Source organism: Dromiciops gliroides, chromosome 5, assembly GCF_019393635.1.
Source record: "Dromiciops gliroides isolate mDroGli1 chromosome 5, mDroGli1.pri, whole genome shotgun sequence".
Taxonomy (NCBI): Eukaryota; Metazoa; Chordata; class Mammalia; order Microbiotheria; family Microbiotheriidae; genus Dromiciops; species Dromiciops gliroides.
The window spans coordinates 157,456,726-157,484,615 of record NC_057865.1 but is presented as its reverse complement, the minus strand read 5'-3'; the positions used below and the strand labels follow the sequence as shown (position 1 = coordinate 157,484,615).

Here is a 27,890-nt window from a genome sequence, read left to right as displayed (position 1 = left end):
ATTCTTTTGAGATAATTTCTGATATTGAATTAAAAATGAGTGTTTGATGCATATTTTATAAGATGAAAAATACTCTGGATATTGTTGATGGTGAATATATGATGGGGTTTCAAGGATTAGATTATGAGTAAGTTTCCAAAGATCATTGCAACAATGTGAACTATATTCCTAAGCATATAGTAGTGAAAAAGAATGTTCCCCTCCCCCCCATTAGGACAACAGAAATAGCAAGATCCTTGCTTTGCAAGAAATGACACAGAGAGCCAATAGTAGGGAGTAATTTAGATATTTAGTCTGGAAACACCTTGGGCCAACATCAAGATAGACAAGTGTAAGGAGGAAAAAGATTTATCTCCTTCCATTTCTAGGACATGTTTTGCTAGTGCTCTCTGGAGTATAAAGGGAAGTGTTCTGATGTATGAAAGGGTTATGGGTAATGCCTCTTCAGTTCATTATAATAATAAGTCACATCCTATAAAATTTGCATAAGGCTGTTTACATGCCTTTGAATACATAGAAATAGTCTACGTGGGTGTAAATAAACTCTATGCCCCTCATTGTGTTCCCTGGGAGAAACTTAACATTCTAAAGCATATCCTTATGTGCAGAAAAAGGATAAGACATAACAAACCCTCTATCCTATGTACCGAATCAAAGAAAACCAAAACCTCTAAGTTATTCTCACAGTAGCAGACAGTAGTGCATAGTCATCTGTAAGGAAATCTTCAAAGCTTAGACTTGGACAGATTGTGTGGATGATCCAATCTAACCCCCTCATTTATCAGATAAGGAAATGAGGCCCAGAGAGGTTAAGTTACTTAACCAAGGTTACAGAATTAATAAATGAAATACCTGGAATTTATATCCATTTTGTTCAGACTTCCCCTCCTTCACACACTGTACTGTTTCCTTCTTCACAATGGTATTTCACAGCAGCAAAGGAAAATAAAAATGGATACTAAGCCACAGATAGGAGAACATTGAAATTATAGATCTATAATCAGAAAGGACCTTAGATGACATGTAGTCCAAGACCCTACTTGTTCCACAATAGCTTGTGCAAAATGGTCAAAAGTCACAGCAAATGGAGTGGTAGGTGATCACAGGCAGAGAGAGAGAGGTATGTGTTGGGTGGCAGGGGGGAGGGAGAGAGAGGGGAGAGAGACAGAGACAGAGAGAAAGAGACAGAGAGTAAGGCAAGATGAGAGACAGATACAGAGAAAGAGTCAGTATAACTGCTGGGAACTTGGGAACTTGGGAACTTCTAAGCTTGGGGCTTGAGATGAACAGGAGAGATTTTTTTCACAAATGTTTAATTTTCCCCAAACATAGATAAGCACATGACTTTGGATCAAGATGGATATACCTATGAACCTAGTGGTCCTAGTAGCTTCTGGTTTGAAAATTAGCTGGAGTAACCTTTGTGAGGCCATTGTCTTGGTCAACATGATTTAGGTGGAATAGTCATACAACTTTGGATATTAAGGCAAGAAGACTTGAGTTGAGAGTATGCCTCAGACCCTTACTGGCTGGGTCAACTAACTTTATTGGACATCAGTTTTCACTTTTGTAAAAGGAAGGGCTTGGATTAGATGATTTATAAGGTCCATTCTAGCTGTAAATCTATGTTTCTTCCTGGAACTTGGAAATTTTGCTCTGGGGTCTCCTTCTGATTCCTTTTGTTTTGTTCCTCCTTATCCTAGTTTCTGTCCCTCTGTAAGAGAAATTAGGAAACATGTCTTGTGTTCCTCATTTGTCTCTATGTAAGTCTATTGTTGGACTCTGTGACATGCCAGATACAGAGTACATTAAAGAAAGTTGAGTATTGACAACGTCACCCAGATTTAGATGTGGCTGAACCTCTGCACTAAGATTATTTCACATTCCCATGAAAAGGATGCCTAGCACTCTAGGAATCAAAAGTCTTCCTGAGGCTTTTTACCACATTATAGTAAGTGTTTATGGTTTTCTTTTTCCTAGATTGAGAGAAGATTGTTTCAAGTATAGTCATCTCCTAATTTGTGAAAGAAGTTTCCACATGGGAAACATTTTGTTAGCTTAACATTCATAAGGTGAAGATGAAATCTTTATATATTTTCTCTTGAGTTAGGAATGGCATAGGTTACCCTGACCAAAGAATCCATCATGTGGTGGTGAATATACTGGCAATGAGCCCCTCCAGACTTAACTCTTCCTCAGACAATAGGCATGCTCTGTGATTGACACTGAACTTGAAGCCATTCTACCTTAGCAGAACCCATGAGTTTTGGCCTTCTGGAAAAACATTTGATGATGTAGGTTTATTTGCAGAGAAGGATATTTATCAAAGTGGGGTGGGGTAAAAGATATTATCCAGGCAGGGTATGATTGGAAAGGAAAAAAAGAAAAAAGCAAAAAGGTTTGTAAGAGATAGGGATAACAAACAGCTTGAATGCTTCAATGGTAAATACACTACACACACACACACACACACACACACACACACACACACATATAATACAAAGGGAAAAGCCTCTAGCATTTTGACAGTCCTTTTATGAGAGGATATGGACAAGAATCACATAGGACAAGAAGCCATGAATGTGTTGTAATCTCTATCACTGGCTGAAGTACCAGGATAGAATCACGTATATTTTGAAGTAGTTTATAGTTCAGTTGGAGCATGGAGAGTAAAGTAGTAACAAGTGGAATGCTATTTCTCATTTATAATGAAAAATGTTAATACTTTGCTGCATTTGTGCAATGAGTATTCCTGCCAATAGAGTAGATGGCAACTGGCCCATGCTTTTTTATTCCATATTTCTTTTTCCCATGTCTTCATAAATCCTTAATAAAGATTCATTAAATTGCATAAACCAGTATGAAACTCCCTCCCCTCCTTGTTCTACCCCACATGCTGGGGTCTTTTTTGACTTTGAGTAGATAGAGATGAGATTCCCCTCAGTCAATACACAACTGATACACCTAATTTTGTATAATTTCCTTGATAAGATACTTTACACTACTTTGCACTATAGTTCATCCTTATAATTTGGGGCAACTTTTTCATACTACATATGTATCTCTCCATTGTCCTTTGTGTGGCTTACTATGTCTGACTTAAATCTTTGAATACTATACTATGTTGTGCAGCCATGTAGCAAAACTGTAACATTAAATTCAATTTCTAAATTATTTCCTAATGCCAAATTGTTTTAAAAAAAAGAATTATTTATACTCTGCAATTGTAAATAGCCCCTAAAAACCTCTCCTGTCTGAAATAGAGGTATTATAGCATTTACTCTGAGATTGTCTCAGAGTTTTGCACACAAAGGTGTGAGGGCCAAAATTATTTGGGTGACTCGTCTTAATATTGGGGTCCCAGAAATATGACTGACCTTTTATGTTCTCCCTCTGCTCTGAACTGCCCTTCTTAGATATTTCTTCCAGGTCAATAAGAAAGGTGCCTCTAAGCTTTAGTTCACAAAAGGATCAGATTTTATTACTAGGGAATTAATTAAACAACAAAGGTGAAGCTAATGAAAATCAAAGATAAGGAAATAGGAAAATAGAAATACAGATAAATACTCTTAACTCTAAACTTAATCTGTGCAATCCCAGACCGTTTCCAATTTAGCTAGCTCAAAGGAATTTAGGGTTTTCCGTAATTAACTCACCAAACCTGAAAGTCTATAGTTGCTCCTGCCACCAGAACAGCTAACACACCACTGCAAGGGGAGTCACCAGACAGAGAGAGCGAATATGCTACCAGTGCAAGGGCCAAGACCGAAAGGACCGAGTTCCAGAAGATGGCTAGCATTCAGGAAGTAGCCTGCCTCCCTTCAGGGAGCATTCAATGTCCCCTCCCCCAAAAGGGGAGGTCCTTCAAAAGCTGCCTATGGAGAGTTCTCCTTCTGACCTCAGTAGCATAAGAAACCTCGGGGTGGGCCAGGTGTGGTCCCTCCCAAATGATTCAGCTAAAAATATGATATTAATCTTTACCACAAATAATTTTTACCACAAAGGACAATGCTTTAAAAAAAATGAGTGTAAGATGTGACAATGAGTCTTTGGCCTAGGTCAGGTAAGGTAGAAAATATCATCTGTCAGAGTTGAGGGAAACAGGGAGATAGGCTTTATGATCAGACTAGAGAAGACATGGCATGGAAAAAAACAAAAATAAAAGCAAGAAACTTCATTCATTATAACTGATGAGGTAATAAATTGAGTATAATGGCTTTCAGTGGCTTTTCTAACTATAGTGGGCTAATTGTGTTTTTATTGTTAAAATATACTTAGAACCATAGATTTGAATGGCATTAGTCATCTAGTTCAACCCTTACCTGAGGCATAACTCCCTTAAATTGTTCTTGCTTTTTACATCTCTCAGTTGAACATTAAACTCATTCAAAGACTTCCTTTTAAAAATTTAAAAAAAAAAGAATTGTGAATGGACCACAGTTAATTTAAAAAGACATCTAAATAATACAATTTATGTAAATCTGATTTCTATTGCCCTGGATCTATAACTGTGCAGTATTCAGAGAAAGTAGAGAGGGTTTCTTTATTTTGGAGTAGATGGGACAAGGGGAGGAAAGGAGAAGAGAAAAATAATTGACACAAAACACAGAGAATTGAGATGAACTTCAGTGCCTAAATTAGTAGCAATGTGGCTAAGTCAAAGAGACAATTCCTTTGCCTTCTTGGCTTAGCTTATATAATGTTTTGTGGAGACCCAAGCTCAGAGATCGGGAAATATGTTCCAAAAATGACTTGAGTCTGAGGGCCCAAGACATCCTATCTATTTTAACAAGTACTCAGAGCCTCTACTTACCATGAGAATACATAACAATGTAACTAAGGATCCCCTAGATAAACTGAAAGTAGAGAAAAAGGTCACATACTCTATACCAAACAGAGCAATTACTGGAAGTAACCCTAGCAACTACAGGACCAGTGAAACTGTGTTCACTTGAAACTGGTGTAAAGTACATAGAGCCTAACCACCTAGTAGAGACCAGCAGGGAAGAAGGGTAGAAGAGAAACTACGACTTCAGTGTCCTCCAAGTGTCAGATTTGTGAGTTGTCCTTTCATATATATATATATATATATATATATATATATATATATATATATATATATATATATATATATATATATACCACATTTATGGGTGTTTCTAACATGTGTACACCCAAAAGTATATCCTTATCACATGTGGTCCCTGTATGTATACCCTTCCATGCATTCCTTGTGTGTCCACTTTTTACACTGATAGATATACATTTGTAGAATTATAAACCCCATATATGTGTGTGTGTGTGTGTAGGTATATACATATATACACAAACACATATACATATATGTGTATATATATATATATACACATAGACATACATACATACATGCATACACGCACACACACACACACATATATATGAGACATATCTTTATTTCCTCTATGGAAACATTATCTTAAAGGGAGACTTTCAAATTATAAATATGTAGTAAATTAATTTGAATTGTCTTGTATCAGAAGGAAATGCTGAGTAACATAGAATATAAAGTAAGTATGAAAATCTTTTCCATGTGGTGAGCATGCTCATTAAAATATACTGTAATAAAGCGCTGCTATATTAGTATATAATGTACACTTTTGTGGTTGCATTTCTATGACTAAAAATTCTCCCAGTAATATCATATTTCCTATAAAGCAACAACAATGACAAAAACAACAAAAATGAAAACAATGGGCATTTATATAGCTTGAAAACCACCATAAATATATTATGTTATGTCTTCTATTTCCCCTTTTCATTTTGGATACTTCATTCTTTATATATTCTCTCCCATTCCTGTTTCATCCTCATGCAATACTTAGCTTTCTCAATATTTTTTCAATCAGCAAGCATTTATTATGTACCATATATGTGCTAGGCCAGCTGTTCTCAAACTTTTTGTTCTCTAGACCCCCTTTAAATGTTTAAAAATTATTAAGGATCTCAGGGGCAGCTAGGTGGTACAGTGGATAAAGCACCAGCCCTGGATTCAGGAGGTCCTGAGTTCAAATCCAGTCTCAGACACTTAACACTTGCTAGCTGTGTGGCCTTGGGCAAGTCACTTAAACCTCATTGCCCCACAAAAAACAAACAAAAAAATTATTGAGTATCTCAAGTATCTTTTGTTTACATTAGTTAAAGTCTATTGATATTTACTAAATTCGATATTAAAGCTGGTTTATTTTAAAATAATTATTTATTAATTTTAAGAACAATAAACAATAAATGTGTTACCATAAAAAACTTTTAATAAGAATAATTATATTTTCCAAAACAAAAAAGTTGTATGGAGTGTCATTATTTTACACATTTTTGCATCTTCTATTTGCTTCTGCATTAAATCTGTTGTGATAGATTATTTTGGTTAAAATACATGACGAAATTTCTGAACTCACAGTTTGTAGTTGGAAAGTGGAGCAATATTTTACTAAGCAAATGATATCAGTAGTAAAACTAAAAAAAAAAAGTGTTGACTTCACAGACATCTGGAAAGGGTGTCAGGTTCAAGGACCACACTTTGAGAGCTGCTGTGCTAGGTGCTATACTAGGCAGTGAAAATACAAAGATAAAAAGCCAAACTAGTACCTGTCATCAATAAGGTCACATTCTAATGGGGGAAAAAACAACATAAACTTCAGTGAAATAGAATCATACCAGGCAGTAATGAATGAAATTGGCAAAATTTGATTGTTTTCTTCTGTAAATTTGAGTTACTTCATTTGGCAGCATAAATGCCTCTCCAAATGACTGATTGTATGATAACATAGCATTTGCACAATGGCAAGGAAGAAGGAAAACCCCACAAAAGACTTGCGTGTACAAAAATGATTTATTCAAATATATTCCTTCCAGATTATGGAAATTAGAATGAGGATGTTACATTTCTTTTAATCTAAATCCACACCAGGACAATAAAATGGTGTGGCAGCTCCAAAAATGAAAGCTCCAACTTTCCTTTCTTTTGTATAGGAAAAATTACATCTCTGATTTGTGGTAAAGAAGGTACTTTATTTTGATGGACTCCAAGATGAACTATGCTTGGGGATCTTTGAGCATAATAACTGGTTGAAGGAATGAAAGCATGGGATTGATATGTTTTCTGTTTTACCCGATTTTAAACAACAGGAAGGCTGTAGAGAGTCTTATCTGTGATCTCATAAATCAAATCGAACCCCTATGGACACTTGTCACCACAGTTAAAATGAGAGAGAGAGAGAGAGAGAGATTTTCTTGGCTCCTTTCAGGGGTGAAAAGAAATAAAACAAGTACAAATTTACATAGGATACTAGCCAGATCGATAATGAATCATTCCAGGGAGTTCAAGAGGAATGCCAAGAAGATAGTCTTGGATAGTTCTTTCAGAGTGATCTCTTATAGAGGTGCTTATTGCATTTCCTTCTGGATTCATATATGAATGCTAACTCAGGGGTAGGAGAGGAGACTACCTTAATTATTAATAAAGATACTTACAAATATCTGTATGTATGTACATATTTGCTAAAGCAAACACTATCAATTAATTTACATTACCTAGAAGGAAAATGACACTTGCAGTTATAAAATTCCAAGAAGTAGATATATGTTTTCACATGTAATAAAAAGATCACAGAAATTATATATCAGGTACTATTATTAAATGAATCATATCAGTTCCAATTTCTACATTGACTCTGTCCTCATAGTGCGTATAAGAAAATAAAGTGGGGGGGCAGCTAGGTGGCACAGTGGATAAAGCACCAGCCCTGGATTCAGGAGGACCTGACTTCAAATCTGGCCTCAGACATTTGACACTTACTACCTGTGTGACCCTGGGCAAGTTATTTAACTCTCATTGCCCCACCAAAGAAAGAAGAAAGAAGGAAGGAAGGAAGGAAGAAAATAAAGGGCACGTTTCTTCAATGTATGAGCCATTGTTTATTCTTTTATAAAATTTTTTTTTTGTGAGGCAGTTGGGGTTAAGTGACTTGCCCACCCATGTTTTCAGGAGTTGTATGTGGTTCAAATAATATTTTTCAGTGTTTACGTGGAGGAATGAGGAAGAACATGGAGTTAATAATTTGTTTTAAAAGTCTAACATTGACTTTCAATTGATAGTACAAACGACAAATTGTGAATATCCTTTTTTTTTTTTTTTGGTGGGGCAGTGAGGGTTAAATGACTTGCCCAGGGTCACACAACTAGTAAGTGTCAAGTTTCTGAGGCCGGATTTGAACTCAGGTCCTCCTGAATTCAGGGCCGGTGCTTTATCCCCTGTGCCACCTGGCTGCCTGCCCCTATTATGAATATCTTAAATGTAAACTCAATTAATTCTAGAAAATATTAGCCTAACATCCTAACATCTAAAAATTCTTCTATGCATATTTAATCTCCCCTTTTTATAAAATCAATTTGAAAGTTGCTAATATGAAAATAGAGAGCACAGTAAGCACACTCCTGGGTCTAGAATCATTGCAAGAACTTCTTTTTTTTTTTTTTTTTACTTTTTTGTGGGGCAATGAGGGCTAAGTGACTTGCCCAAGGTCACACAGCTAGTAAGTGTCAAGTGTTTGAGGCTGGATTTGAACTCAGGTCCTCCTGAATCCAAGGCCAGTGCTTTATCCACTGTGCCACCTAGCTGCCTCACCCCAAGAACTTCTAAAATAATTAAGACACATTTCATCTCAAGTGGATAAATGATATCTTCCATAGTATTATATTGCTATAAAGAAAGAACTGTTAAACAAATATATCTAACATTTTCCTCAAAAATATGCATTTCTAATTTTGATGATCCTCCTGTTCTTTACATCCATTTCTAAGCTGTTGATGTTGATGTGGAATGTTGAGTGATTTTACATCTCTTATTTTCACTAGTTGTAAAAATAACCAAACCTGTTTTTGTATCCTTTTTCTTTTTATCTCATTGTTCATTTTAAAATGGTACCTATTATCCAATCATCTTTCACTAACATTTAGATTCCCATGGTTTTGCTTTAAATTTCCTTCAGGAAAACAAAAAGGCATCTTCAGAAGAAAATATTTTAGAATGTTTCTTCTTTGCATTCCCTATCATTTCTTGATCACTTTGAAGTAAAGTTTACTACAGTAAATTATGTCTTTAGAATATACATTGCCTCTTGAGTCAGAGGACCTGGGTTCAAACCCCACCTCTGGTTGTTACTGTGTGATCTTGGGCAAGTCATTTAATCATCTTGGTCTTCACTTTGCTCATTTCTAAAATGGAGGGGTTAGAGGAGATTTTTTTCCAAGTCTAGATCTATGATTCTAAGTTATAAGATTTTAAAATTAAACAGCTCTTCCTGAGTCACAGATAAAATCTAATGAAAAATAACCTAGTATGATAATACCTTACATTATTTGTATTAGTCTTCAATCATCAATTCAATAATCTCAGTCTTTTGAATGAGAAAAATGATGTAGAAATAATGAAACCACAATTTAAATGAATTTGTTTCATATCAATCACAATAACATCCAACTATATTTGAAGAAAATAGTAATTAATGTATGTATGTATCTCTTAAAGACTATCCCCAGAATAGTCTTTCATTGGAGCTAAATAACTATCAAAATGATAGTGTTTGTTAGTAGGTTGACCCTGATTCTACTAGCATTTAAAGGATACAGCATTCAGCTCTTGTAGATGTGACTCTCTTTAGCTCCATATAACATTTTGTCTAGTCATTAGGGCAGGGTGTCATCATTCACTTGGCCTTGGGACATCTGTCAAGGCTAATGGACCTTGACTCCACTTGACCATGCTTTTTTATGCACTTTGATTAATATTTCCCACCTGGCTGATCTCCTGGAATTTTCAATCTCCCCAAATTTATCATTCTACCAGATCAAATCAACCCTGAAACTATTGCATCTTCATCACTCTCTGTCCCTGTACTTTCTTTCCTCTGCTGTGAGAGGTTGGATGGTGGACATTGGAGAGCTCCTCCTGGAACCTCAACTATTTAAGATGGTTGTTGTTGTTTATTCGTTTCAATCAACTCTCATCCGACTCTTCATGACACTTTTTGGGGTTTTCTTGGCAAAGATACTGGAGTGGTTTGCCATTTCCTTCTCCAGCTCATTTAATAGATGAGGAAACTGAGGCAAACAGGGTTAAGTAATTTGACCAGGGTCACACAGCTATTAATTCAAATCTGAGACCAGATTTGAATTCAGGAAAATGAGTCTTTCTTAATTCAGGATTACCACTCTATCCAATGTATCACCTAGCTACCTCTACTATTTAATGAAGGTACCCATTCCCCTTCTGCTCTTCTAGAAATAATTAAGTCCAGGAGAGCAGCCAGGGAATGTAATTCTATAACTCATCAGATCATTTCCCACCCCAGCTGCAGGGCTTCATCATCTTTACTCTTACAAACCTTCTTTAGGTTCTTTAGGGCAGGGACTGTGTTATCATATATTCCCATAGTTTTACTGTCCTCAGGGGCACAGACTGGGAACCACTGATCTAGAGATAAGAACGTAGTTTAAGAACAGGGAGGGACTTTAAAAGGTACCTAATTCATCTCTATCACTTTGCACCAATTCCCAAGAGTAAAAACTATTTTTAGTTTTGTAAGCTCACACTATCTAGGAAAGCATGTTGGTAGCAAGTGATATTTTTAATTGAACTTTAGCAGAAATTGTTCACCTTTCTACAAATAGCGCCATCACAACCCACGAAATCTATAATAAATCTTGTCTTTCATAAATACCTATACTTTTATCTCACCTGGTACCTAGCATAATTCCCTGTGCAGTTTTGTTTTTCTTCAGACCTGCAATTTCATTGGTATAGGGAATTTTCTTCCTCTACCAGTGCAGATCAGTATTGCTTCTCTAATTCTAAATCTTACAGAATTTCCTGGAGTCACTGAGAAATTAAGTGATTTGTCCAAGGTCTCAAACAGTATAGCACTGTACCCATTGACTCAGGCCAGTATTCTAGTAATTTAGTTTTGATACTGGAACAAAATGAACCACTTGTAAGTCATTCAGCAGGTAACAAAAGGAAATTTACTTAGCTGTAGCAGAACAATGGAGATGGAGCATCTAGGTGGTACAGTGGTCCTAAGGTTCAAGAGACCTGAGTTCAAATCCAGCCTAAGATACTTATTAGATATGTGACCATGAGCAAGCACTTAATCTTGTTTGCCTCAGTTTTTTCATCTGTAAAATGAGCTAGAGAAGGAAATGGCAAACCATTCCAGTATCTTTGCCAAGAAAATCCCAAATGGGATAACAAAATTTGGACACAGCTGAAAAATGACTGAAAAACAAGAAGAGGCAGAAGGATTTTCAACATTGACACTGGAAATTGACTCAGCTGCTCCTGCTTTGTACTTAGGTGATGAGGAATTAACATCAGTTCTCAGAGCCCATATTCCCCTACTCTTCTTAACTCTGAGCCAGCTCTCAGTACACTACACCCCAGTGCTTATCCATCTGGCATGTAGTAAGAAGCTGAATCAATATTTGTTGTGTTGAATTGAATTAATTATAAAAGGAATTTTAATTCCTTTCTAAGGCTACAGTAGAATCCTTTTAGTATACTGTTCATTGTTAATGCATAGAACTATATGTCATATCACTATTACATAAAGTGTTAAGAACACTAAGCCCAGAAGCACGATAAACTTATGTTCAAATCTTTGCTCTTACTCAATTTGCTTATTTACTTTGCTCCTACTTATGATGCTTACTAAGTGAGTGATTATAAAAATTACCTAATTTCTTTGTACCTCAAATTTCTCAAGTGGAAAAAGAGGCAAATAGTTATTGTTTATACTACCTTTCTCACTGCATTATTGTAAGGTTTTTCCCTTTTCTTCATGTCCCCAGAACCTCATACGATTCTTTTTACATAATAGTCATTTTAATACATATGTATTGAATTCATTTATAAACCTGAAGGTACTTTAGGGTAGGAATGTAAGTTATTATTATTTGTTAAATAATACTTTTATTTGACTTTCTTTTTTAGGGGATAAAATCCCAAAGTTGAAACATCTCCTGATTTAGATAAAATTATAAATGAACATTTAATGTAATAATTTTATTAGCCAACATTAATATAATGCTTCAAAATTTGGAAAGACCTTTACAAATATTATCTCATTTGATACAAGAAGTCTGATATACAGGTGTCATTATTATACCAATTTTATAAATGAGTAAACTGACACAATAAGAGATTAAGTGACTTGCCCAGGGTCCCATATATATAAAATGTCTGAGGCCAGGTTTCTTCATGACTTTCTTCATAACAGGTATAGCTCTCTTCTCCACTGTACCACATAACTGCCCCTATGTTATCATTACACTAATTATAATGATAAACCACATTAAAATATTAACCCATGATTCTATCTGATTATCTGTTCAACCATGATCATACTAGTTATTCCATACCTATCTTTCTGGAATGGAAACTCTACAGTTATTTCATTTTCACTTGGGTTTTCCATACTCAGAAGGAATCATGAAATGTTTTTTCCAAACGTATAAAGTCATAAATCTAGCATATTAGTCATATGAGAGTAAACTGAAGAGAAATTTAAAACTCTGAGAAGTTCTTGATAGCTAGCCCCTTCTGTGTCAGGTAGAGACAAGTTCAATTCTCCATTGAACTAGCATTAATTGAACTACATTAACATATTTTCTATCATTTAAATCAAAGGTTCCTCAAAACTTCAATGAACTTTAAACCTTAGATATCTGAAACCTTTGTAGCTCTGAGAGAGGAATTTCCTCTAGAGTCTTGTTTGTCATTGATTTGGTGTCAGGAATTAGATCTATTCCATGTAAGGGTTCTATAATATGTAATCACTGTTAAAAGATGTTTGTTTGTTTTTTTTACTCAATAGAGAATCTTGGTGTATTTGATTCAATGTTCCTTTGCATTTATTTACCATAAATTCATAGAACTAAAGAATATTAGAGCTGTAAAATATCTTAGAAATCATCAATAGTAGACCAATTCATTTATATTTACAGATGGGAAAACTGAGATGCAGAGAAAGAAAAGAAATTCAATTTTGACTGTTACTTGTCAGAAATATTCTTAGCAGACTATTTGCTTGACTTTATTGTATAATTAAACAATAAAATTGAATATAAAATTGTAGAGCCATATTTCCTTGAGAATTATTTTAAAATAAATATTTATTAAAAGCCCTTTCAGCAGTGAGTTAAAAATAACTGGGTTTATTCTTACTTTTTTTTTAAACAGGATCTATTGCTCTCTATGATCTTGGAAATCAAATGAATTTTTGTAATTCTCTTTAATTAAGCAATTAACTGATATAGAGTCTTTGAGAAACATTTTTGATTAATCATTTTAGAGAGTCAACAATTAGATGCTTTAAAGAATAATGGAGAATAGAGGAGGAATAATGACATAATGAATAGAATGTTGTCCCTTGATTCAGAAAGATTTGAATTCAAATCTTGACTTTATTAACTGTGTGACCGTGGGCCAGTTACATAACCTCTCTTTTCTTCAACCTCCTCATCTGTAAACATGAGAGGATTGAAATAAACTTCTAAGGTATCTTCCAGCTTTAAATAAATTTATCATTTTATTAACATATCTACCCATTTGTTTTCTTTAGATAGAAATAATAGAAAAATGTTACTTTCACTTGGGACAGAGAATAGAAATTTCTTTATATTTCAAAAATAGTGTCTTATAATAAATTGTATTCCTTTCTGCTCTTTCCCTACATTTTGTTTATTCTTATGTGAAATTTTTCAAATGTACATTAATAGAGTTATTTATTCTTCAGGAATATAAGGAACAAATGAATACACTCAATAATAGCTGCAAATAGTTTGGGCCGATGTTATTAACTAGATATTAGAGTAAAGGTTGAAGTACATGTTATGATTATTTATTCAAGAGAGTCATAAATCAAATAAGTTCATTGCTTATTTTTTCAGGGGAGATGGAAATGTTAATAATGTCCCCCCAGTGTATTTTTGGAGAAGATTGTTACTCTAACCATTGGAAATTGCCAGTAAATTAAATGACAAATTGAATTGTATTATTATTTCTATAATGTTTCAGTGTTCCTCTGACAACTTTTAGGGAATTGCAGTGTCACTAACATGAGGAAGTGCTAGAATTATAGTGTTATTTCATGAAGTTGATTTATTAATGTGTAACTTGTTATTTCTTTAAGTTGGCATCATGTGCAATGACACACTTAACACCTGATATCCACTGACTCATCACTAGTGGAAACAGCTCACAGCCGTCATCCTATGCTTTGGGGCTTCCCTTCAAAGATTAAGATGGAAAAGCTCCTTTAGAAAGAATCACCACTCAAATTTGCAAATCTTTTTCTTATGAGCATATGCATCTGTTAACATTTATGAGCAAGATGCCCTGCTTTCTATCAAACCCAGTAACGCCCACTGAAAGTCCCCTCCATGTTACAGTGAAACCCAAATTGTAGTCTACCTTGACTGTTAGTGATGCCTTGTAAATTTAAACCATATTGCTTTGGCCAAAAAACAGCTGTTAAAACACAGATAATGAAAAGACAGCATAAAGAGTGCCCAATGTTCTCCCTGTAGTTAAACCACACCCTCACCTATTACATGAACCATAAAAGGCAATTCCTTTGGGGTCACTGACAGTGTTATAACAGTTCACTTTTTTTGGTTTGTTTATCAAATTCCTTTCTGTGGAAGACAATTATATCATTTCCATTTTCTCATTTCATGAGAGCATTCATTGGATTAGGCACATTGTTTAAAATTTACAGGGAACCTTCAGCATACTGTACATTTATTATTGAATTTGTAATTAGCTAAACATTAAAGACATTTTGAATTTGACCAAAGACAAAGAGTATTATGAGGATAATTTCTTTCAGGTAAAACTTAAACAATACTGTATAGTTCACAAGAATGTTTTTCATATTTTTCTCCTATAATGGAAATAACCACACTTTCTTTTTATTTTTCTTACATATGTCACTTCGTTGTGTTCTATAATTTTTTTTGTCCCTCCTCATATTGAATTATAACCTCTTTAAAGCCAAGTGACTCATTTTAATTGACTCAGAGCAGGAAGGGACTTTAAAAGATAATTATTTAGGGCAGCTAGATGGTACAGTGGATAGAGAACCAGCCCTGGATTCAGGAGGACCTGAGTTCAAATCTGGCCTCAGACACTTGACACTTACTAGCTGTGTGACCCTGGACAAGTCACTTAACCCCAATTGCCTCACCAAAAAAAAAAAAAAGATAATTAGTCCAACCTCTGTTTTCAGATGAGGAAAATGAAGCCCAGGTTATGAACCCGGATCCTATGAGTCCAAATCCAGGGCTTTTTATCATCTTCTTATTTATATTTTTATCTTAGGTATTACCCTTACCTCCTTTCTCTCACCTCCATATTCAGTTGTCTAGTCCTCTCATTTTACCTTCATAACTTCTCTTCTGTGTCCCTTTCTGGTCTGTCTCTCCCTCCCCCCCACCCCTTTTTGATACTACTACTGTGGTAATGCTTCTTAGTTCTTCACTCGTAACCATTTTTAAATCATGGGTCATACAGAAACAGGCAGTGGGTCTGATTTGGCCGATGGGCCATAATTGCTGACCCCTGCTCCAGATGTAGTTTCAAAGTATAGTCTTTGCATTGATGTATACCTATAATAGTGTCATATGGAGATCCTGAAAATCGATTAGGAGTTGGGCCCCAATGTGTTAAATAGAAGGAAGACAAAGAGCAAATAAATGTACATTTGGTAAAATGTACAGTGCTTTTAATAATCATTTTAATTGCTATGTGTTTTCCCTCATATTTGAAATTTCACATAAAATCATGTTTCTGGAAAACAAAAAGACCAACTTATTCTCCCTCATAATTGAAAATTTTATATTACAATCATGATAAGTCTTAGAAATGTTATTTTTCTTTAAGAAACACATGATCTCTTTGTGTGATCAGGCAAAAAAAATCAACTTTTAAAAGTGTTCTCTTAAGTCTCCACTGGATCTCAAATAGACTTCATCTACATAAGGAAAAAAGGCAAAAAGCTAAACCTGTTGCTACTTAAAAGTTCATGGTAAAATTTAAGGTTGATACATTTCCTGTTTTAAAAATAGCCTTGTTTCTTTTCTTTCTTTCTTTTTTTTTTTTTTTAAGTGAGGCAACTGGGGCCAAGCGACTTGCCCAGGGTCACACAGCCAGCAAGTGTTAAGTGTCTGAGGCCGGACTTGAACCCAGGCACTCCTGACTCCAGGGCCATCCACTGCACCACCCAGCTGCCCCAAATAGCCTTGTTTCTTAAAGAAATAATTATTGAATTTCTAATCATTGTGCTAAGTGCTGAATTGATGCATTTGAGTCTCCAAATGAAATTATCTGTAAGAATTCATTAGTAAGCACTTTTTGTGATAATAAAAAAGTTAGAAATAAAGTAGGTCCTCATTAAATGTGTTATTATTGTGCCATAAGAAAAGATGAACATGAGAAATTCAAAGAAACATGCAAAAGCTTGTATAAACTGATAAAGAGCAAGATAAGCAGAAACGCTAGAAAAAAAGACACAATGACAACAGTAATGTAAACAAAATCACACTAAAAAGGAGATGAACTCAGACCAAATAAATTAAACAAGGTTGGTCTCAGATAACAACAAAGACATTTTTCCTTCTCTTGGTAGAGCAGGGTGGCATAAGTACAAAATACTGCCGACATTGTTAGGTATGCTTGTTTTGTTGGTTGGTTTGACTTAACTATTTTTATCATTGCAAGGGAAGGTTCAAGGATATGTGGGGGAATGACTGATGGTATAAAGCAAAAGTCATCCATAAAACTTTTTTTAAAAGTCAACGTCTTTCAATGTAGTAACAATTATATCTTAAATTAGTAACAAAAAATGGCATGAGGTAAAAAACATGGAGTTGTTCAATTGATCTAGAGAATGAGCAGAATATCATTGGATAACAGTAAATAAGTAATTTTGGTAACTGATGCCTATTTTAAAGAAGATATAGAAGAGTTTTATCTTCATACCTAGTCTGTCTGGTGTTTTTTTTTTTTAAACTTCATGAAATATTGAATAAAAAAATGATCTAGTGGGTTAGCCTTAATGTCAGTACAATAAATCGAGGCCTCCTATTGATTTTTCAACATTTATTCAACAGTTGCCCTTAGGATAATCACTTGGTTACTACCAAATTAGACTGGTGGCAAAATAATTGGTTAAAGTGAAAGTTATCTTTAATTGTCATGCTCAGCCTTTTAAGTCACTCCTTTGAGAACAGACAATACTTCATTAAATTGAAATATTGAATATTTTCTAATTCAGATACTCCAAATTTTAAAGATGACCCATTAACCTTGCAGACTTGCTTTAATAAGTAATGAGGTAGAATTCATTACTTCTATTCTTTGCAATATATCGATATTATTAGGAACTTAACTTAGAAAATTAAGACAGTAGCATATAAAATCTTTGATTTATAAATAGTGACATGGAACATCACAAGTTATGTCCCCAGCACCTAACAGACTTCCTTGTACATAGTAAGTATTTAATTCATGGGGTTTTGTTTTGTTTTTTAATTTAATTTAATTTAATTTTTTTATTTTTTGGTGGGGCAATGAGGGTTAAGTGACTTGCCCAGGGTCACACAGCTAGAAAGTGTCAAGGGTCTGAGGCCGGATTTGAACTCAGGTCCTCCTGCATCCAGGGCCGGTGCTTTATCCACTGTGCCATCTGGCTGCCCCCCGTTTTGTTTTTAGCATGTTGAGCTGGCAGTACTGACTGTGTGACTATGGGCAAGCCATTTACTTTTTATTTTTTTATTTTTGTTGTCATTGAAGTACCACTTTGGTAATGCTATATGATTATAAGTTGTAAGACTGTTAGCAATTAATATTGCTGGAGATAATTTCCTTATCTATTAAATAATTTTTAAAAGGGAAAACAAATGGCTTGTAACAAATATGCAGTCAAGCAAAAGAAACTCCCACCTTGGTCATGTCCAAAACTCCATGTCTTATTCTGAACTCCTGAGTTCACCTGTCTCTGAGGAGGTGAGATATTTAACCATTGGCCTTCTGGGAGTGTGGCTTTTCATTTTATGTATCAGAGTTGTTAAGACTTTCAGCATGATTTGTTTTTGCAATACTGTTATTATTGTATAAATTCATCCTGTTGTGATCATTTCACTGCATCAGTTCATACACATCTTCCCATGTTCCACTGAAGCTGTCCTTTTCATAATTTCTTATGTCACAATAGTTTCCCAGTAATTCATATATCATAATTTGTTCAGCAATCCCTCAATTGATTGACATTCCTTAGCTTCCCCAGTTTCAATAGTATTTATTTTCATAAGTGCTTTTCTTTTTTGTTCATAACTGCTTTTCTAAACTATTTGTTTAATCTATAATGTGGTTGACACACTTGATGGGAATTTCTTGAAAAAATAACTATTAAAAAGACCTTTGAATGGCATGAACAGAAAGGACATTTCTGTGGTTTTGTGCATCAAGTAGGAACTTATATGGAGAAACATTTTCATGGATGTCTTCATTTTAATAGTACATTTGCACTGAAACCAGACATTAATACTGAAATATTTGCTAGTAAGATTCCATTTCAAGGTAAATCTTTAACATTATTTTTAGACAGTAATGAGTCTCTTATGTATTCTCTGTGGTCTTCCACTTCATTTTTTTCCTCTTCAAAATAATGAAAACCTAGTCACTTATTTCTACAAAATGTTTGATATTTATACCATTAACCCGTGACTGTAAAGTAACCAATATTTTAGTTTGATAGAGTATCCTACTGGGTTAGAATTTGTGGTTGCCACTCAACTTCAACAGAATGCCTGAAATACAACCTTCCTTCTCTAATACTTTGCCATTTCATTTTTTAAAAGTTCTTTACTTGATTTACTGAAGCTTATTCTTAGTAATTTTACTTCACCAAAGTTTTATTCTTTTATACCAAGAGTTCTTGACCTGGAGTCTAGAAATCTCTAAAGGGTCCATAGGTAGATTTCACTGGGTCCATCAAATTGAATATGAAAACTATATCTCTTTTCCCCATTTATCTTTAATTGAAATTTAATATTTACTTCCATTTATTTTATAAATTCAAAAGCATTCTGAACAGTTTGCCAATACACTTCAACAGACAGCACAGGGTTCCATGACATAATAAGATTAAGAACCCCTGCTTTACATGATGTGTGCTAACACATCTCAGAAGAACTTTATATCATCTAATATCAACCATCTTTCTTATATACCTGTTTAGCAAATGAAGGGACTTGATTTCTTAGTTCTTTTTAATTGTCTTCTTTTCTGGTATGTGTTATATCTGAACACGAAGCAAAACATGAGTGGGCCAGTAAAAGACATGGGTTTATTTACATAGTCCTATGTACACCTAACCATTTCATGGTCTTCAACAGCAACCTCTTCACAAGAAAAACACTACAATAAAAATACTATATAGGAAAGTGAACTCTTGTTTGAGCTAAGGAGTGACAAATTATCAGAAAAACTAAATTAATCATTAATTTTATATTATTTTAATGGATTTTGTGCTTTCCATTCCAGGGTCATCTCTTTCAGTTGGAATCACACAGATTTGAGCGAGGAAGAGGCAGATGTCCTTTTGATCCCAATTCTTCCTTCACTTCTACTTTAATTGGTAATTATATCTGTACCAGTCTTTAGGATGCTGTCATCCCATCTTTGGAAACTACTTTTGCCAATTCCTTAAAATGTCATCAGTGTTTCTTTATAACTTTTTCCTTGTCAGACTTACATCCAAGAATATTGCTGGCATTAATGTTAGATTTCAGCCAGTGCTAATGCAAGCACGATCACATATTTCCTACCTGAAAGTCACCTAATTGCTGATACAGTAGTAATTTCTTCATTATAAAAAATAAAACATGTATAGTGCATTGCAATTTTCTTTTTTAGTAAATCCAGTATCCATGTATGAAAGAAAACTTTTTTGAATACTTTCTAAAATATTTGCTGAAGATAATTGTCCACTTTTGCTATATCCTGTTCCTTATGTTTTCACTAATTTTTGGTGGATCATTTAAACTGTTAATTCTTCAATTTCTTACTTTATTCCTTGACTTACATATATATTGTGAAAGGTTGAAATGAAGTCCCTATAGTTTCTGTTATTTTCCTCTGAGACCTGTGATTTCCTAAAAATAGGGAACTCTTGGCAAGAAAATTCTCTATCCCAAAGCAGATCAGCTTCAGTTTTGCAACCAATAATCTTAGAGAATTTCCTGGGGCAATGAGAAATGAAGTGATGTGCTGTTGGTCACACACTCAATATATATGAGAATCTGGAATAGACCCTAGGCCTTCCTGACTTCATGGAGAGCTATCAACTACACCTTGTTCTTTCTGGATATTTTAGTTCTGTTTTAATATTGTCTCCCTAGTTAGGGAAAAACTAAGACTATAACTGTAATAGCCAAGCTACAGAATCCCTGATTTATCCCTGACCTCAAAGGTCATCTAATCTAAATGGTATATGAATTGTCATCTTCTTTACCATGCTCTCAACTGTGGTTCTTCCATTGACCTTCCAAAAAAACCTTTAAAGCATACAATGATTCTTTTTCCTCTAACTTCAGTATTATTTGGGATTATGATGGCACATTTGTCAAAATATCCTAGTACTGTGATGATAAGGAGAAATAATTCTCACCTGAAAATGGAAGGTAGCAGCACTTATATCTAACTCATCAAAGGCATTAAGAGAAAGTTTTTCCTTAGCCTCATGTCAGTGATTCTGAGTAAATAGGAGTATGTTATCGAATTGGTAGGATTTAGTATTATCATATGAAATAAATGAGTGTGATTATATGATAAGAGAAGAATATGAAACCAAGATGATTTAAAATTGCTAGAATTATGTAAAATCCAATCAAAATGTGTTGGTATTTTGTCACTTTGGGGATAAAATATAAATAAAAGATTTAAGTATTAATAGTAGCCTATTGCTGTAGTTATACAATTATTGGGTAGAACCATTATAATAACATAAGGCTTAAAGTCAGAAAAATGGTTTCAAATCCTTCCTTTACCACTCATTAGCATTACGATATTGAACAAAACACACTATATTTCTGAAATTTAGCTTCCCCACCTGTAAAATAGAGATAATGATAATTATACCATTTACTTCAGGGTTGTAAACAACAACAACAACAACAAAAAACCCCAAACACTGTAATTCTTAAAGTATTATTAAAAAATGAGTCATCAAATGTAAACTGTGGAAAGGGTTTTTCAGTCAGGGGCAGAGTTAGAGGCTCAATTTAAAAAAAAAAGAATATTGGGGGGCAGCTAGGTGGCACAGTGGATAGAGCACTGGCCCTGGATTCAGGAGGACCTGAGTTCAAATCCAGCCTCAGACAATTGACATTTACTAGCTGTGTGACCCTGGGCAAGTCACTTAACCCCAATTGCCTCACCAAAAAAAAAAAGACTATTGAATAGGGATTAGAGGCAGCCAAACAGCTGATAACTTTCAATATTCCCCTCTAAACAACTTTAAAATAATTCCTCAAATCAAATTTTGGAGTGGCAGAGCCAACAAAACTTCAGGGTAAGACATTTTTCTGGCCTAAGAATACTTAGGGGTTCCATAGTAGAGGTCTCTGACACTTGGGTGGAAACCTACTTGTAGACAACTCATGTGGCAGCAGTAAGAGCATTGCATTTTAGAAGTAGCAGCAACAGCAGTGGCATCAGGAGTAGCCACTTACAGAGACATCAACTCATAGATGGTAAGAGGGTCAAAAAACTGGTCAGAAAAGATGGTACAGATGGCATTAATTGGCAACTCTGTTGCCCATATGCAGTTCTGGGTCTCAGTTCACCATCAGTAATTCTGGTCAGTCACAAGGAAACAAAGGCTGTGGTCATAGTTCCAGGGAAAAGAAGTAGGAAAAGATCAGAGCCTAGAGTAGGAGAGTAGTGACCATGCCTCTCATTGGATCACACCTCCTTGGAAGCATCAAAAACTTGCAGAACCCAGGCAGCTAGGTGGCGCAGTGGATTGAGCATCGACCCTGGAGTCAGGAGGACCTGAGTTCCAATCTGACCTCAGACACTTAACACTTAATAGCTGTGTGGCCCTGGGCAAGTCACTTAACCCCAACTGCCTGATAAAACAAAAAAAGAAAAAAATACTTGCAGAACCCCCCTGTCCAAAGTAACTCTGAAACAATTGCACAAAAAGCTCTGAAAATACATGTTGGAGAGATAATTTTAAAATTATTACACTACCTGAAAGTCACAATTAAAAAAAAAAACCTAGACATCATATTTTAAGAAATTGTCAAAGAAAATTGCCCCAAAATCTTAGATCCAGAAGGTAAAGTAGAAATTGAAAGAATCTACCAATCACCTCCTAAGAGAGATACCAAAATGAAAACTACCAGGAATATTATAGCCAAATTCTACAACTCCCAGGTTAAGGAGAAAAAACTGCAGTAGCTATAAAGAAACAATTCAAATATTGTTTAGTTGCAGTCAGGATCACATAGGATTTAGCAGCTTCCATTATAAAAAAGCAGAGGGCTTGGGAAATTATATTCTTTTTAAATGTGACAGTATGTATATGCTTGTATGCTACATATATATCCACATGATGTACAAGCATCTATAAGTATAAAATATGTTAATATTTTACATCTATATTGTTTATATCTATTCTCCTTTTTCTTACTTTTTCAATGGTCTTATGTTTTTTATATCCCTAACATTCTAAGACTCTGTAACTGTAGGCTCATCAATGATTTTTCTAAACATAAAAATATGAAGACTTTTATATGTTTATTTGAATAAATGCAGTCATTTTAATTTAATAATTTAGTTATTTAAATTTAAGCTGCTAATTTACATAATATAAGCAGAAGAATAAGAATACAATATAAAATTGACATTATAGGAAAAAAGTTGTATATTACATTGTGCTTCATGATTTAACCATAGCAAGAGAATCTAGATGATGGGAGATAATTTTTTCTTTTAGCATTGCTTCTTTAAAAAAACAAAAATTTCTTCTTTTTTCTTAAACCACTCTACTAATTGCCACTTAGCATCCCTGCAGTCTGGATTTTAAAAGCTGAATGTTAAAAGAGGGGAAATGTTACAAGAAGGGACAATTTCAAGTGAGTTTCCATAGTACTTCCAAATAGAATTACATTACATTGAAATGTAAAGTGCTTGCTGTCTGGGTGGCTTTTCCTTTTACTCAGAATAGAAATCAAATTATAAGAGCTCTCCAAGCCAAACAAAAAAGTTAGAGAATAATCTCTCCAAAGAAAAGAAATAAAAATATAATTCTTCACATTTATCCATTCCCTTTCATCCCAAAGTACTTTCAAGAGATCATTCACTCACTGTTGAAATGCAGCAGCCACTGGAGTTGAAACATGATAACCAGTGTGAGCCAGCAGCACTTTCAAAGAGAGGATGTAAAGAATAATTCACCCAATTGAAAAAGCAGCAGGAATGTGGGCAGGAAAAATGTAGCTACCTGAGTTGGAATTTGGCAAGCACAGGGAAGCTAACCCCAGCAGTGAAAGAATGCCCTATATTATATTTTATGACCATGCATTCCCTACTGATGTGTAAAAATAGAACTGGAATGGAATGATGATGGTGGTGGTGGTGGTGATGACGATACTTTATGTGTATTTAGTCTCACAATTTATAATGTCTTTTTTTATCTACTACCTCATTGAATCATCTCAAAAACCTTGTGAGATAGCAAGGGAAGTTAATGTGATCTCCATTTTCTAGATGAGGAAACAACAATTTCCTAAACACTTATCAATAGAGAGTAAATATTTATGTCAACATCATCTCTTCATTCACTGTAGTTGTCACAACAAAGTTTTTACTTTTTTTTGCCCAGGGTCACACAGCTAGTAAGTGTCAAGTGTCTGAAGCTGGATTTGAACTCAAGTCTTCCTGAATTCAGGGCCAGTGCTTTATCCACTGCACCACCTAGCTGCCCCCCCAACTTTTTACTTTTTAAAGAAGTTTATTTTATGTGGAATTTAAATTTTAGACATATCTAGTATAGGTCTTAATGTAACCATCTTCAAATAGTTGAAGGGCTGCCATGAGGAAGATGGATTAAACTTGTTCTACTCCATAGTAAATGGAAGTTGCAGAGAGGGAAGTTTAGCTTTCATGAAAAGAACAACTTCCTAACTTGAGTTATCCTAAAAGGTAATGAGCTGCTTAAGGAGGCACGAGGTTACTCTTCACTGTTTTTTAAGCACAGGATAGTAGAGCAATTGTAGGAGATCGAGAAGATTACTGTTTTATTATGGGTTAGAACATATAACTTTTTAGCTTCCTTATGACCATGATTCTACTCTTGTGGTATACAGAATATCCCAAAAGTCTTGCTGCAGTTTTAAGCCATAATAACTTCAGAAGTATAAATACTACAAATGTACAAAAACACTATTTGAAAGCTTAATTATTTACATTTTCTTTACACTTATTAGTTTTGGGAATTTTGAAAAGTAATTTTGAACATTTTTCAGACTTTTTTAAAGTTATGATTACAAACACCATCCTTTCACCATCAGCTGAGCAACAGCTGATGAAAGGTTTTACAAAGTTCAAAAATTGACTAGAACAAAGAATAACAGAAGGCAATGATTATGTTGAATTTCAATACAACATTAATATATTACATTTTCTATAATTAACCTTTCAAACATCTTACATAACTTTGTAGTATTTTTACTTCTGAAGTTACTAAAGCTTAAAATTGCACAAAGACTTTTGGGACAATCTACACAGATTTTATATTAAACTCCACGATGTAGATTTTAAAATACCTATGTGAAGTCAATTTTATAAGAATTTAAATTAAACTAAAATATGCATTATGCTTGTAATTTAATAAAATTATGATATAATTTCTCATTAAATATGCTTGCAAAATTAGTTTCAATTGAATCTTTAAAATCTGAAGTTAAAGTGGGACAAAGGATGAATTGGTACCGAATGAAAGTCAAACACCATAGCTGAATTCTTTAGTATTTCTTTGCTATTTTGCAACATCTATGATTCCATCCTGTACCAACCAATACAGACTTCAGTGTCTCCATGCCTTAATAGATGGTTTTATAAGTTGTGGCCAAAAATTTCTTTGCTCAGTTGACAAACTTTTGGTAATGAATCTCTCCAAGTTCAGCTTGACTGGTGTTCAAATGACAGATACACATAGTTGGCCTCAAGGTCCATACTTAAAGCTTTTACAACCTGTAAGACCTGCCAAATCTTACACTTTCTGGCATATTATTTTAGAACAAAATGTCACCTCCACATCACAATAAAGCAATAGCATAGTACTTTTATGGAGACATAAAAACATATGTATTACAAGTATAACTTAGGTGAAATGTAATGTGCGTAACACCACCAATTGTTTTATTTTCTTTAGAATTCTTTAATACAATAAATTGAATGAGAGATTTGAATATCATACACATAGTAAAGGCAATATGAACTTATTTGAGCCTGGAAGGCAGCATGGAATAATAGATGAGTTGGTCTCAGAGCCCTTGTTTTGAGTGAAACTTAAACTTAGGTTATATGTCCTATACCATAATAAAACAGTCATCTTCTTTATGGTATTTCCTATAACTGGTCCACTACCCTCTGATTGAGAAACAGTGAAGAGGTAAGTAACCCAGTGCCTCTTCAGGCAGCTCATTACATTTTAGGAAATTGTTCTTTTCATTCAAAGAATTCTTAATTTCTTTCATATATTGGACCTCTAACCCTGGACAAGTTGCTTTAACCTCTCTAGGATTTAGGCAGCTCTTTAAAATTCATAGCAGAGAGGGAATGCTTTGAGAGAGGGAATAGTCCCTTTTCTTCCATACCTTATCCTTAAGACTAACACCAAAAATTCTCCTTACTTTAGAGTCCTTTTCACTTGCTTTTATAAGTTAAAGTTTGATAGAATGAATACCATCTTTTTTTTTTCTTTCTCGGGGCAATGAGAGTAAGTGACTTGCCCAGGGTCACACAGCTAGTAAGTGTCAAGTGTCTGAGACCGGATTTGAACTCAGGTCCTCCTGAATCCAGGGCCTGTGGTTTATCCCACTGCACCACCTAACTGCCCCCCCCCAACACACACACACCTTTGCTTTAAACAACTTCTACCCTTCGGCCAGGTGATTAGTCCCTTGTATCTTTAACCCCTGTCCCAATCTCTGCAGCCAAATTTCCAAATGTGTTCTAGACAGTGGGGAACAGTATTGCACAGTGGATAGAGTGCTAGATATGAAATCAGGAGGACTTTGCTTCAAGTGCCAACTCTGACTTGGCAAGCTCCATGATTATAGGCAAAGCACTTAACCTCTATGAAACTCAATTTTCTCATCTGTAAAATAGAGTTAACAATACATATATAGGTCTTAATTTTGAGAATCAAATGAGATGTGTGTAAAGGGCTTTGCCAGCTTTATAGTGCCAGCTAGGTGTTTCTGTGGCAACACTGGCTTTATTATCATCAATGTCTGCATATCTTGTCTATAGCTTTAGCTTCCTGTGGAGCTGTATACTGTATAATCACAAACCAGTAATGAAAAAAAAAAGCTAATATTAACCTGTAGAAGATATTATATATTGCCTTCACTATGCATAGAATAGTTGTCTATCATTCAATTCATATATCATTTATTAAATACATTGTATATACAAGGACCTGTGCAAATCATTGAGGATTTTCCAATGATGAGAAATTCCTCAGTCCTTCTCTATTATAGGTGCGCAGATAAGGGAGAGTATGACAGAAACAAGGAATATATACAGATAAAAGCTATAGGAAAAGTTGTAAGATCTCAGCGTAAACTCCTCTATTACTAGTTATAGTGTATTAAATGTCTATACAGGTAATAGAAGGGAACTGTTGATGATTTTAGCAGTATTTAGGAGTACACCAACCACAATTCAGAATTTTATTTGGAACATTTTCCATTTTTCTGAGATGTATTCTCCCTCTAACAAAGCAGATTAGCACTTTATCTGAAACTTAGTCTTATTTGGCCTTTAGTACTCCGAAGTTAAATGACTTGCCCAGAGTCACACAGCCACTATACATATGAAGGAGGCAAATTTGAATCCACCTTTTTCTGACTGTGATGCCAGTTCTCTAGCCTCTATGTCATTCTGCCTCTCCTAAAATATTGTTAAAAAAAAAAAACTTTATCTAGTGCTTTATGTTTTACAAGGTAATATGTGTGCATGAGATATGTAGTTTCATTTGACCTTCACAACAATTGTGTGAAGAAAGTAGCATCTTTATCCCCGTTTTAAAAATGAGAAAGCTGAAGTTGAAAGAAGTTAAGTGATTTGCCAGTGGCCAGAGGTAGGATTTGAACCTAGATCTTTCTGATTCAAAGGCCGGTGCTCAGCCTCTACTCTTCTTAGGTACCTCCATATTCATACCACTACAGAAATCTTATACCTTATCATCATGCAGACATAATTCTGAGCACTTGAAATCTATGTAATTCAAGTAACACTGGCAGATTCTACTAATATAAAGTCTTTGAATAGGTAGGAATATAATAAGTTGCACCTACTAGCCAAGGAATAGCCTTGTTAAATATGAAGAGACTCATCACCATTAACTTGCCCATTAGGTGAAAAATACTTTTACTACAGAAATCCATGAAACAACAAGAAAAATAAATTTAAATGTCCCTTGATCTAGGGCGTCCCCTCTTCTGCTTCTTTAGTGACAAAGTGTCAGGAAAGAGGGCCATATGTGCTATAAATCAGA

General features: G+C 34.6%; 1 protein-coding gene across 1 annotated transcript in view; it reads left to right on the top strand.

Moving 5' to 3' along the window:
• The window catches only part of SEMA3E (semaphorin 3E), a 360,049-nt gene that overhangs the window by 243,257 nt on the left and 88,902 nt on the right, over positions 1-27,890 (top strand). Inside the window, exon 5 of the mRNA XM_043968536.1 lies at positions 19,640-19,733. Coding sequence (XP_043824471.1) covers positions 19,640-19,733 — 94 coding nt within the window. The remainder of the gene's footprint in view (positions 1-19,639; positions 19,734-27,890) is intronic.